General features: G+C 32.2%; 1 protein-coding gene across 3 annotated transcripts in view; it reads left to right on the forward strand.

Annotated features, from left to right (window-relative positions):
- Window positions 1-13,993, forward strand: part of LOC114349413 (uncharacterized) — a 42,498-nt gene that overhangs the window by 6,555 nt on the left and 21,950 nt on the right. Inside the window, exons 3-4 of one of the 3 annotated variants that reach the window (XM_050657834.1) lie at window positions 9,636-9,782; window positions 12,235-12,651. In XM_050657834.1, the coding sequence (XP_050513791.1) occupies window positions 9,636-9,782; window positions 12,235-12,262 (175 nt within the window). In that variant the 3' untranslated portion in view covers window positions 12,263-12,651. The other 2 variants (XM_028299783.2, XM_028299782.2) reach the window with 2 other exon arrangements.

The following is a 13,993-nucleotide window of genomic DNA, read 5'->3' on the forward strand; positions in this document are numbered from 1 at the left end:
TGCACAGGCTTCACTGCCATTGTTTTCTTTTTTTTTTCTAATTTAGATATAAGCATTCCTTTTCCTCGGGCTTACTGATTGGAAGTAATGGAATATTCTCGGTAAAAATATTTGCTATGTCCTTAAATGACTCGACAACCTGGGATATTTTAAACATATTGCCTTCCAATAAAGTAATCCATTTTACAATTATTATTGGTGTTAGCACAACTGCTACTTTTTGCAACTTTATTAAAAATATTTCATCCAGACAGTTTTATTTAAAATTCCGTGAAAATTTTAAATTTTCTCCCTCTATGATCATAAGCATTTGTAAAGCACTTTCAAACACAATAAGACTATTTTACAATTAATGATTGAACCTGATCTAGTTTTTACAGGAAGTTTTAATGATTATTGTAGTTTTGAAGCTAGATTGTATTAAATCGGGCAAGAGATAATATTATGTGAGAATTAGTTACCTTTTTAACAATTTCTTTACAACATGCCTTAACATTTTTAAGAGAATGTAGGTTCATCAAATCAGACACCAGCAAATTTAATGTATGAGAAACACAGGAATATGCTTCAATAAAATTATATTTGTTTTTTATCGATCATTTTGCCTTTGGCAAAATGATCCATTGGTGCTGCATTGTCTGTAACAATCCCACAAAATTTTTCTGGGCCAACTTTATTATAGCCTTTATATTATTTATTATATTATTTATTATTTCTTGTGAAAGATATTCAGCTGTGTGCCTTTCACAATCTGTAAAAAGTGTTAAGTATACATATTACTGATTCAGGTGTTGTCAAAGCAGCGTTTAGACACCGCTAGAAATCCGTGCAATTTATCGATATCATTCGAGTTGTTTCAATTTATCGTTGTGTGTAAACGGTACATCGTAGCGATTTATCGGGATTTGAATTGGTTTGGAATTGGTACCTATCGGTTTGCATCAATTTATTGTAACGATAGAGTTGTTTCAGTTTATAATCAATCGCGACAATATATCGCAGCTTCTAAACAGCTTTATAAAATTCAATAAATCGTAGCAATTTATCGTCACAATAAATTGCTCGCATTTATCACGGCGCCTAAACGCCACTTAATTGATCGCAACAATTTATCGCAGCGTCTAAACAGCTTTAAAAAAATCAATAAATCGTAGCCATTTATCGTCACAATAAATTGCTCATATGTATCGCGGCGTCTAAACGCCCTTAAAGTTAATAACAGATTGGTTTCTTATATTTGACTAGCGATCACACTGAATGTCTAATGTAAATGCTTTATATTCTCAAAAGTTCTCGGAAATATTATGGAAAGTTCTAGGAAACATTCTCGAAAGTTCTCGGAAATATTCTCGAGAATTTTCCATTGAAAGTTTCCGGGAATATTCGCGGTCAGGGGAATATTTCCATTTTTTATAGGCGAATATTCACGGAAACTTTCCAACGTTCGCGAATATTCGCTTGGAAATATTCTCGACTCACATCACTAGGTAGGTTTGTAGAGGACTGCAAGGCGCATAAACTAAGGTAGGTTTCAATTCCTTAGCTCTCATAATACTTTACGATATTTATATTAAAAGTTGAAAACTGTTTGTATTCACCCCATTTTACGGTACATACTGTTTATTATTTTCATTTTTTGTTTCTTAGAGTTTGTTTTTACTAATTTTGAGCTGTATTTGAGTTCTTTTTGAGTTTGTTTTTACTATTGTTGAGGAGATTGATGGATTTAAGATCGAAGAGCGTTGAGCTTCAGAACAAGTACTATTCATACAAAATGACTAAAACTGTAATAAAGATAATAAGACTAGATGCAGGTTACACATGTTATCAAACCAAATTGAAAAAAATGTACCTACTTACAAAAAGTAACACAACAAAATTGAAATAAAGACCTGATATAAAATAAATTAAAAATTAGGAGATAGCATAAGAAACGAATGGAAATGTAGACACAATAACGAGTCAGAATTTCTCTTCAGAAAGAAAAATCTAGTGAGATTATATCGCTGGTACCTATGATTAATGTGATTCCTAAAACATTTCCAGTGAAAATAATAATTCTTTGATAAGTGTTGGCGATACAATTCTTTTTTATATGCGTGTCCGCGAAGATTATAACTCCCAAAATATTTATAACGAAAAGATTTAGTTCATAATAGATGCCGACGAAAACAATTATTTCCCTTTCTGTTTCTGTGTTTGCCGACGAAAACAATTATTTATTTATGAGAACTTCTTGGTAATTATAATTTTCGTGGACCCACAGAAGAAATGATGTTTTTTGCTGATAGTCCTCAAAAAATGAATTTGTTCGCTAACACTTTATTAAGGGCCGGTTGTTCGAACGCTAATCAACAATGATCATTATTAAATATTTAATTACTGTCACCAAAACTGTCAATGTCAACTTTGTTTGGGTTGCTGAAAACATAATTAATTACAATTATGAGATTTATTATTAATTATGTTAATAATTATTGTTATATTAATTGATTATAGTCTCAGAATTGTAATTAATTATGTTTTAACAATTGACATTGACAGTAATTAATTATTTGATAATGATCATTGTTGATTAGCGTTCGAACAACCGGCCCTAGGAATCATAATTTTCACAATCATATAATTGAAAATAATATTTTTTTCGCGGCGTTCATTGAAAGGTCTACTCTTAACGGCATTTTTCGGAGTTATACTTTTCGTAGGCGGCGGCGATATAAAGGGCATTAGACTAAGACGAGGAGGACATGTGATACACAGTAACAACAATCGCCTTATAAACAATGTGTTTTGGGAAAGACCAGATGGTAGAAGGTCTGTAGGGCAGTCTAGAAAAAGGTGGAAAGATGTAGTCAGAGATGATCTGGAGAAAATTGGAGTGAGAAAATGGGAAGTAGGTATTGGCACAGGATCGACAAACATAAAAGGCAGTAGTAAACGGGCATAGACTACGAAGAGTTGTAACTACATTCATGATAATGATGATCACAATTCGGTTAGTTGTCTGGAAGGCAAATAGCATTGTATTTTTTTTAATAGTCTAATAACATCGTCTAAAGTACACTACAAAATTACGAATCTCTCTGTTGATTTCGTACCTGCGTTATCATGTAGATTGCCAGACGATATTCAATGAATTCACCACAAGGTATCCAAATAGGCCTGTTCCTACAAGGCAGATGGCTTACAAGTTGGAACTCGTTGCTCAAACTTTTGTTAAGACACCAAGTAATCTGCATTGTTTCAATTAGGTATAATAGCTCACCTATGTTTACGTCGCATTTTAAAGAAATTAAATTATCACTGTTATTGTCCTTTTCATGAGCATTTTTCAGTGCGTAACAAATGATAGGAAAAAGGGTAAGTCCGTGATAATACACATTTATGACATTTATTCTAACATGACATTTTAGTTAAATCTGACAGTTGTCACATTTTATTTTCAATTTGGAAAATCAAATGTGTTTCTTGCATTTATAAAATGGTATTTTCTTTGATTTGTATCTTCTTCTTCTTAAAGTTCCCTCTCCTATCGGAGGTTGGATATCATAATGGCTATGGTCACTTTGTTGGCTGCTGCTCTGAATAGTTGTAATGAACTACAGTTAAACCATTCTCTAAGGTTCCTCAGCCAGGAGATGCGTCTTCTTCCTATGCCTCTTCTTCCTTGGATCCTTCCTTGCATAATAATTCTCAGCAACTCATATTTTTCTCCTCTGGTAATGTGACCCAAATATTCCAGTTTTCTATTTTTCTTTGATTTGTATAGTCTTATAAATTATACAGATTATATTTGTAATATTATTATCTAATTAAAAAAAAATATTTTTCTTATTATGGCGCCATCTATCGACAACTAGAATAATCACCGGACTAGAATAATTACCAAAGTAATCACCGACGTGCCTTTTTTTCTGTCAAATACAATTTAATGCTTTAGAAAGAAATCGAAAAACTGTGACGCACTGAAAGATGATCATGAGAAAAATAATATAATCCATGTTTGATACATGCGCTAAGTAGACAACCTAATCGTAGACTGGAATATTGCGAATGGTATACTGCTTGCACAGAAGACACCGCACAATTTTTTAAGCAAATTCGTTGGAGTGATGGATTCTTTGGGATTAACCGACACAATTGTACTTACTGGGCAGATGAAAACCCTCACAAAACCATTGCTCATGAGTTAAATCTTCCTGCATGTGCATGTGGTCTGGGATTCACGCCAGTGATCTAATTGGTCCGTATTTTTTTGAGACCAGTGGAAATGCAGAAAATTATCTTGAACTGCTTATTAATTTAAAGGGTACTTTTGAAAATAACCCAGAGTTTGTCGGTATTCGATATTTTCAACAAAACTTGGACTTGCAGTTCGTGAATACCTGAACGCTGAGTTTGGCATGTGGATAGGAAGAAGAGGAAGAATTGTACGGTTACCCGACCTAACGCCATGCGATTTTGCTCTATATGGAGTACTCAAAAACAAAGTGTTCATCACCCCATTAAGTTGAACATTTGAAAATAATAATTCAAGTGGAATTAGATGCAATACGAAAAAACCCAGAATTCTTTGATAAACCTGCAAAAGCGTAAATAAGCGGCGGCATAGCTGCATTGAGGAAAGTGATCTGCAGTTTGAACACAAACAGTAACTAAATGCATAATAATTAGTTTTGTATATAAATAATCAACGCAATAAACTAAGTTTCTGTATAGTTTTTTTCTTTTTGTTTGGTATGCAAATGGGTTAACTGACTTACGCCCACCCTTGTATATATTATTATTTATTTATATCTTTTGATACAACAATAACATATATATAATTATTTCTACAATATATTAACGCAAAAATAATTAAATAAATTCTACAAGCGGATAAATATAATTGACTTAAGAAAATATATTTAGATAAAGTTGCTTTAAAAAAATTTTACTCAAAATATACTCATGAAAATTCCCCCCAAGCAACACATTTTAGCTACAATTTTCATGTCTATCTAAATACGGCAATCGTTATCGTCAAGTTTTCTCTGGAATCATGTCCGTAACGCACGCAACCCGCTTCCACGTCTGCGGTCGGTTCAAAGCTGATAGGGCACTGGAACATGTCTTATCATGATGCAATAAATTCCATAGAAGATATAAAACAAACAAGCTTAGATCGCCCCTTCATTCCTACGCGATCTCCCTATCGACCGAATTATACAGAGTAATAAATTAATATTGTTACTGCTTCCACAATAATTAATATAAATGATATGCTATTTATACAGAAATTATTAGTTTTAGTGCTCAACAAAATATGACAGTGTGAAAACTAAACTTCAATGTATACTGGGTGTTTCATTAATAATTGGAATTATTTTAATTGTATGTAGATTACTGGGGTCAAAATATTGCGGTTTAACCCAAATCACTTATAAAATATGGCTCTTTACTGAATTACAGGCTATTTTATTTAAAAATATAAAAAGTATTTGTAACCAGTACTGCAAAACCATTTAACATATCCTTGTCATACTTAGCAATAAGTGTATGTACTGTACAAACTACTAAATTATGTTAAGCAAACGTTTCTGGCTACTAGCATCGGTATATCTTTTCAATATTTTTTTTATTTAGCTCCACTTAATTTACAATCTGTTATCACTCGTAACAATAAGTAAATTTTATGACAATAATTAGAAGAAACAATGACTTGTAGGAATTCTCTCCAGTAAGAGGCTTCCTTTAACATATAATTAACAAACAAAGTTAATAATGTAGTGGTAACTGTTAAATAATTTTATTTAAATCTGTTTATTAAGTCTGTAGGCTTAAAACGCTTTAGTCGACGCACTTCATCGTTGACATTAAACAGTTCGCGCACTAATTAATTAGAGTGAGCACTAGTTTTGTTTTTGTATTTTTCACTGTACTTTGTGACTTCAGTTTTTATGGATGGAACTTGGAGGTCTTTTTCTATTATGTTGTTCCACGGAGCATTGGTTATAATTCGAAGAACTTTGTTCTGGAATCTTTGTAGGATTTCTAGGTTTGAATTGCTAGCAGAACCCCATAATTGAATTCCATACGTCCATATTGGCTTCAGTACTGCTTTATATATTAAGATCTTATTTGTGAGATTTAATTGTGATTTCCTGCCAATAAGCCAGTAAAGTTGTCTTAGTTTGAGACCCAATTGTTTTCATATTGTAAATATATGGGTTCTCCATGTTAATCTTCTGTCAAGATGTAAACCTAAATATTTGACTTCATTTCTCTGAGTAATCATTTGATTATTTAATAACACTGCTGGACATATACCTCTTCTTAGTGTAAAGGTAACATGGATTGATTTGGTCTCATTAACTCGAATTTTCCATTTTTTTAACCATGCTTGGATATTATTAAGGCTGGCTTGTAAGTTTCTTGAGGCAGTTACTGGATCATGATGTGAGGCGAGTATTGCAGTGTCATCTGCGAAGGTTGCTGTTATTGTAGTTCTTGAAGTTGGTAGATCTGCAGTAAAAAGCTGGTACAACATTGGTCCCTAACACGCTGCCTTGCGGTACTCCTGATTTTATTTGGTATAATTCTGAATATTCTGAATGGTATTTAACTGAATAGAATCTGTCAGATAAGTAAGACTTTAGAAGTTCATAATATGGATGAGGCAATAGGTTTTTAGTTTATAGAGTAGACCTTTGTGCCAGACTTTATCGAACGCTTGGCTTATGTCAAGAAACGCTGCTGAGCAATATCGCTTATTTTCAAAGTCGTTGCTGATATGTTTTACTAATCTATGGACTTGCTCTATGGTTCCATGTTCTTGTCTAAACCCAAACTGATGTTCTGGTATGAGATTTTTGTTATCTAGTATTGGCTTTATGCTTTTTATTATTAATTTTTCCAGCACTTTGGAAAGCACAGGCAGTAAACTTATTGGCCTATATGATGTTAATTCCTCTAGTTTTTTTCCTGGTTGTGGGATCATAATTATAAGTGCCATTTTCAGTTGTTGCGGAATAGCTATTTGTATAACAAGGGAGGAAAGTGCTACTTTTCCTCCCGAGAATGAAGTTTACTGCCCGACGCCTAGCGGAGGGCAGTAATCATGCAAGGGAGGAAAGGGCACTTTACTGCCATGTTATACATATGGTTTTTCCACCTTCCTCAAATAACAAGTCATTTTTTCATTTTTGCTTAATTTATTTATGTAACTAACCAACAAAATTTATTAGAACTAAAACTAACAAGTAGGTACAATATAACTGTCAACTGTCAAATATAAGTCAAATTATTAATGTAAACATTGTTAAATCAGAATAACAATTTACTGTTTTTTACCATTCTGCAAAATACAGAGTGTTTTTAAATAAACGTTAAAATGTATAGATACTTACGTAATAGAAAATAGAGATTGTACAAAAATATCAATAAGTTATATTTCATGAATGAAATACCATGACGTCACTTTTACTTTTCCTCCCTAGGGAGGAAAAGTACAACTTTGCTCCCTACAATCAGGTCCGGAAAGTATACTTTCGGTAGAGGTAGGTGGAAAAATAATTTAATCTTATTATTGCATTAAAAATTTGTAATATTGCCGTTATTCCTTTCTTTGTTAATTTTTGTAGTATCCTACCCGTTATCAGATCATAACCAGGAGCTTTTTTAGGATTAATTTCTTTCATTATTACATCCTTAACTTCGTTGTACTTAAATTTCGGTATGGGCAGCTCCATTTGGTAAGGTTCATTTAGTACTCTATTTATTTCCTCCAATTCTTCAGGTGTTGATTCCAAGCTGTTTGGTTCAAAGACTTGTGAGAGATAGCCACCAAAGTCATCTGCCTTCTCCATGTTATTTCTTGCCAATTTGCCATTGTTTTTTCTTATTGGTGCTATTGGTGTCTGAGGACTTTTTAGTTTCCTTGTGGCTTTCCTTAGTGAGTAGTCGGTGGCTTCTGTTGGTGTAAGCTCTTCTAAGTATCTTTGTATAGAATCATTTTTTACTTCAAGTATTATTATTTTTTTAGTTCCCTTGCTGCTTTATTAAATTTATTTTTATAGCTCACTGTTCTGTTTAGTTGCCAATTTCTTCTTTTCAATCTTCAAATTCTTTCAAAGAAGAAATCTTTTCAGTATGATGCAAGTTTTCAAAAATGCCTCCCCTTAACGAGGTAGGCGCTAAATTTCGGCTCCAAAGCATTTTTTTTGAATCCTGAGAAAACTAATAAGAATTTTTGAAAAATTTAAATGCAGGATGAAAAATTACGTTATTACCGATGGCCAAAAGTCCCTGAAAGCTTTTATATTGTTTATTTTAATAAGTTACAGGGGTGAAACAAAAAAGAGAAAATTTAGTGTGATTTTTAATATCGAATATCTCATTCAAAATAAAGAAACTTTTTGTTTATTTTAAGAGACTGTCGGCCCTCGGTAATAATGTAATTTTTAATTCTGTGTTTAAATTTTTCAAAAATATTTATTAGTTTTCTCAGGATTCGAAAAAAATAAATGCATTTAAAAAGCATTCCAGCCGAAATATTGCGCCTATGCCCTTAAATATTATTGAAACTCAAGTTTTATTTTTACTAAATGAAACTGCGCAAAATGGACGAAAACTTTTATTTTAAAAACAAAACATACTTAAATAATGAATGAAATGAATAAATTAAATGAAATATGTTTTAACATTAAACAACTTTTACAAAAATTACAATTTTACCCTTCTGACTTTAATTTTGGCAAACTCGTTAATCAGATTGGTGTAGTCTAAAGTAGCAGCTAGTGAGGCATTTATTAAAATTAAATTTTTTAATTTTGTTTGTCTCATGGAACTTCGTAAATAGTTTTTAATAATTTTTAATTTTGAAAAACTTCTTTCCCCTATAGCTACCGAGACAGGGAGTATTAATAAAATTCTTAGTGATACAACTACATTTAGGTATAAAGAAATTAGATTATTTTGGCACAAATAGTTCAAATTAATACTCTAAATTCATCTAGAAGATCATTGCCTTTATATCCGATTTTTTTCTATTGAAAGTGTTGAATGAAGATTCATACACTATTTTTCTAGTGTTTCGATCAATCAATAAAGAATTAATGACAATGTCTAAAATATAGATGAAAAAAATTATTTTATATTTACCTTCCACTGTTAAAAATTCATCCACAGACTTTTCGTAATCAACTTATATTAAAATATCAACTTATTTATATCAAGGTTTTCTGCGATTTCATTTGCAGTAATTTTCATTTGGTCATAGCCAGATTGTCTGTAACTGTTCATTTTTTCGCTTAGACAAATAAAATAAAAACAGTGCTGTAAAAACAACTCGTATACATCAATGTCGGATGTAAAGTACCTACACTTCCTACCAAGTATGACAAGGGTCAGATGGTTTTATAGTACTGGGTACAAATAGTTTTTAAATTTTTAAATAAAACACTCTGTAACTCAGTAAGGAACCACATTAAATCTTCGTATTTTGTGCTAAGATTTCTCCAGTTACTATATGGACAATTCTTAATGAAACTCCCTGTATATATTGCCGCACTTTAGATTTTAATTCCATGTCAGGTTGCTATTTATAATTTGTACTCAGTAAACATGAATTAATATTTATTACTATTTAAATGTAGGCAAGAAGAAAGTGTATCCTTAAATGGTTCTAATAGTTCTAATACTGCCCGGCAAGTGATTGAATTAGAAAGGGAAGCCCTAGAATTACGACGTGAACTCCAAGATACCCGAGCTAAGAAGGAGGCATCAGATCAAAAAGTATTACAGTAAGTCATTTAACTAATTATTTATATACTTCTGTCAGTGCAACAGACTAATATTCAGACTCGACTTTCCTCTATTTGCCTCTCCACCGTCTTAAATTTTTTCGGCCATATTGCAAGAAGAAGTGATGATAATCTTGAGAGACTTACGCCCGGTTTCCGAAAGGATGATCATCTCAAAAATTATGTAATCGACGATTAACAATGGATTAAATGCGTCAGAAACGTCAAACAAACTAGTTTTAACAACAGTAGATCACCTGACAAAAGATTAATCGCTTGTTAACAGCCGATCATAAGTGTTTTGAGTTTCTGAAAGGTCGATTAACCAGTTTCGCTTGTCAAACTGCGGTAAAAATGTACTGTTACCTAATATGAGATTATCCGTCGATTAACGGGCTGTTAAAGCAAGAAACCCATTATGAACGGCCGGCACGGCACAGCCCGGCCCGGCACAGGACAGTCCAAATTCATTTGTATAGTTTTAAATGCAACGTAACCCATTATGAGCGGCCGGCTCGGCCCGGCACAGGCCAGCACGCAAACGGAACGGCCAAAATTCTCCGAGGAGAATAAAATCCGTTGAAGTCGAACGGCCAGTCGGCGCCAGTGCGTCATAATTGGTAATAAGCAGATATATTGTTGATTTTTTAATTGAAAGCGCGTTGTTTCTTTTGAAATAAAATAATATGGACGAACTTTTCATTGAGAGTGTCAGAGAATACCCATTTTTGTATGATGCATCGGACTCAAATTATCAAGATAGTAAGAAAAAGGACAATACATGGGTACAAATATCCGAAAATTTTGATCAATGGACAGGTACGTACATTATCTTTTAACCATGAATTCTTTTTTTTTAACATGATTTTCTTTTTTTAACATGTTTTCTTTAAAATTGTGTAGTTTATGTCTTTTAAAAACTTTTATTTTACGATAGTTTTTAAAATATATGATCATTTTTCCGGTGCCGTGCCGGCCGTTACAAATGGGTTTTTGGACGTGTCGGCCTGTGCTGTGCCGTGCCGGGCTGTGCCGTGCCGGGCGTTCATAATGGGTTTCTTGCTTTAAGGAAGTTTTTTTAGTTTTTTAATTACTGTAATTAACAAATACCGGGAAAAAATTGTCAAATAACACATATATAAATGAGATAAATCATATTATTCAATAAACATAAGTTGTTTTATGGAAGAAATAATTTAAAAAATTTATTTAACTTGCAGAACATGGATATCTCGGACATTTTTGTATATTTGATTATATAATTTATATTTTTTTCGTTTAAAAATGTAAGATAACAAGGATGCTAGACTCATAGAGCTATTTTTTGAGAGGCCAGAGCTCTAAAAAGCAGAACATAATGATAATAGCGATGTAAATAAGAGGGGAAACGTGTGTGAAATTATAGCAACTAACTTTGAAGACAATAAAACAGCCGGTAAATAAATTAAAAATAAATACAAAAAGTAATTATATAGACCAAAAATAAAAATATGAGTATAAAATATTATAGATCATAAATAAACTGTTTTATATCTCCAAATCTCATCACATAAATTTAATGCGTTTTATTCTTTTTTAAATTATCTAGCCTCATTTTTAAAATGCTATCATTCAATTCTTGCTCCAAACAAAAGTGACAGTACGTAAGAGAGAATGCACCTTTAGAGATACAAAGATACAAGTTTGGATTTAGAGGTTAATATAATTGAAATTTTGAAGGATAACAGTCAATTGTGACAGTATCGATAACAAATTGTATGTCAGATCATCGATTACATGATCTATGATCGTGTAATTTTACAATAATTGGCGTTTGAGAAACCCATCACTGGTTAACAGTTGATCAAATCTGACAGCCGATTAGATGATCGGAGATTTGAATAACGTTTCGGAAACCGGCTGTTATAATTTCGGGAAACGTTGAAGGGCGCAGAAGTAGAGGTCGCTCACCTACTCGATAGACGGATCAAGTACAGAAAGCCAGTGGAAAAACATTCTCTGAATCCATGAGGAAAGCTCAGGACAGAAGCCGATGGAAAGAGATAGTTGCTCGTATTAAAGAGAATCACGACACTCAGCAATGAGGAAACGACTGAGGAGGAGGAGGAGTCAGTGCAACCGGAAGTACATACCAATGTTGACAGTTGAGTTCTGACTTCTTTCAAAATTTCCGTTAACATTCAGTTGTCATCGACCGTCCAAGATATGAGCTGAACCTCAAGACGTGCCACGTGCTGCTATATCTAGGATTATTTAAATCATCTCTGTTTTTTAAATCAATTTATGTCAATGTTTCCATTACTGTAACATTTTAAAGGGTCTTTACCCATATATTTTCAATTTTGGTGGCTTGGCATGTGAACATCCTGTAAGTGTAATCAAACCTTGTTTTTTCAATCTTAGTCAACATTTAAAAATTTTGTTTTAACTTCAAAGGTTATATTTATTTTAGGTCCAGCACTGATGATGATCTGTATTAGATCGAAAACGTTCTGCATATGTGATGTAGCCCTTTAAGTGAAGTTGTAATAAATTGTATACCTTTTATAAAGGATTGTAATTAACAAATTTTTTGTGATATATGGTATATAGTCAGCTACAGGAAAACTTTTTCCCTTGTGGATTTATTATTATTATATTTATATTAAAAAAGACCCCTTCGAGCTACATCACAGAACGTTTTCGGAATGACAATTCCATCATCAGTGCTGCTTACCTAGAAGTTTAGCCACTTTAATTAAATCAAACGTAAATATTACATGTTGACTAAGGTTGAAGCAATATGTTTTAATACTTACGAGGTATACATGATTGAGCCACTAAAATTATCTGGGTGAAAACCCTTTAAATGGTGTAAAGTTGTTATAATGTTACATTGTTATAGGTAGTTAATATTATGTGACGTTTGAACTTTTACTTGACTTAATATCATGGCAATGCAGTAGTCCCAACTTTGTCGATAACTGATCTAAATGACTTTTTTGAATATATGCTCGAACAAGACTGTTAATGCATGCAAGGCAGGCATGTATAAATAATGTATACCTCGTAAGCAGCACTGTTGATGGAATTGTCATTCCGTAAACGTTGTGTGATGTAGCCCCAAATGGTCTTTTTTAATATAAATATGTATACCTTTTATAAAGAATGTTTAATAAAATTTTTAAAGAAAGTGCCTCAATTAACAAATAAGTTTTTAATCAATAAAATTTAAAAATTGTTCTATTGATTATACACATACACTATACCTATTAATATTTTTTCCACCTACCTCTACCGAAAGTATACTTTTCCGGACCTGATTGTAGGGAGCAAAGTTGTACTTTTCCTCCCTAGGGAGGAAAATATTTTTCCTCCCTAGGGAGGAAAAGTAAAAGTGACGTCATTGTATTTCATTCATGAAATATAACTTATTGACGCCCTGTACAATACCTATTTTCTATTACGTAAGTATCTATACATTTTAACGTTTATTAAAAACACTTTTTATTTTGCAGAATGGTAAAAAACAGTAAATTGTTATTCTGATTTAACAATGTTTACATTAATAATTTGACTTATATTTGACAGTTGACAGTTATATTGTACCTACTTGTTAGTTTTAGTTCTAATAAATTTTGTTGGTTAGTTACATAAATAAATTATTTAAAAATGAAAAAATTACTTCATTCTCGGGAGGAAAAGTAGCACTTTCCTCCCTTGTTATACAAATAGCTATTGTTAATTAATATATTTAGGTAAGTAATGAAAATCGGTAGGCATCATTAATTATATAAAAAAGATGTAGATATTATTTGTATAATAAACAAGTAATGATACCTAACCTCTCAATCAGCTCACTTCTTTTTCCTTTTTGTGGACGTACATGACATTTGAGCCATCTTTTCAATTACGTACAATTATTATTCAACGGAATTACAGTCGGAAAAATGAAAGAATATCCATGAACGATCATATCGAGCACATATTTTGGATTTGCTGCCTTTTTCTATAAATAACAAACGAGAGAGATATATTATTAAGTGTTGTCTACTGAGCAAAAACGTTATCCAAGGCATACGCAGTTACATATTTATAATTGACAGAGTGAGACGGCGATACAATTATTGTTCAACGAAGTTATATTAATTTAGTAGAAAATTTAAACTCACACTTGACTATTTCTGTACTTCTAATGTCATTCTTAGAAAAACATTCAACATCAGTAGAGA

This window comes from Diabrotica virgifera, chromosome 1 (genome assembly GCF_917563875.1).
Source record: "Diabrotica virgifera virgifera chromosome 1, PGI_DIABVI_V3a".
NCBI classification, from domain to species: Eukaryota; Metazoa; Arthropoda; class Insecta; order Coleoptera; family Chrysomelidae; genus Diabrotica; species Diabrotica virgifera.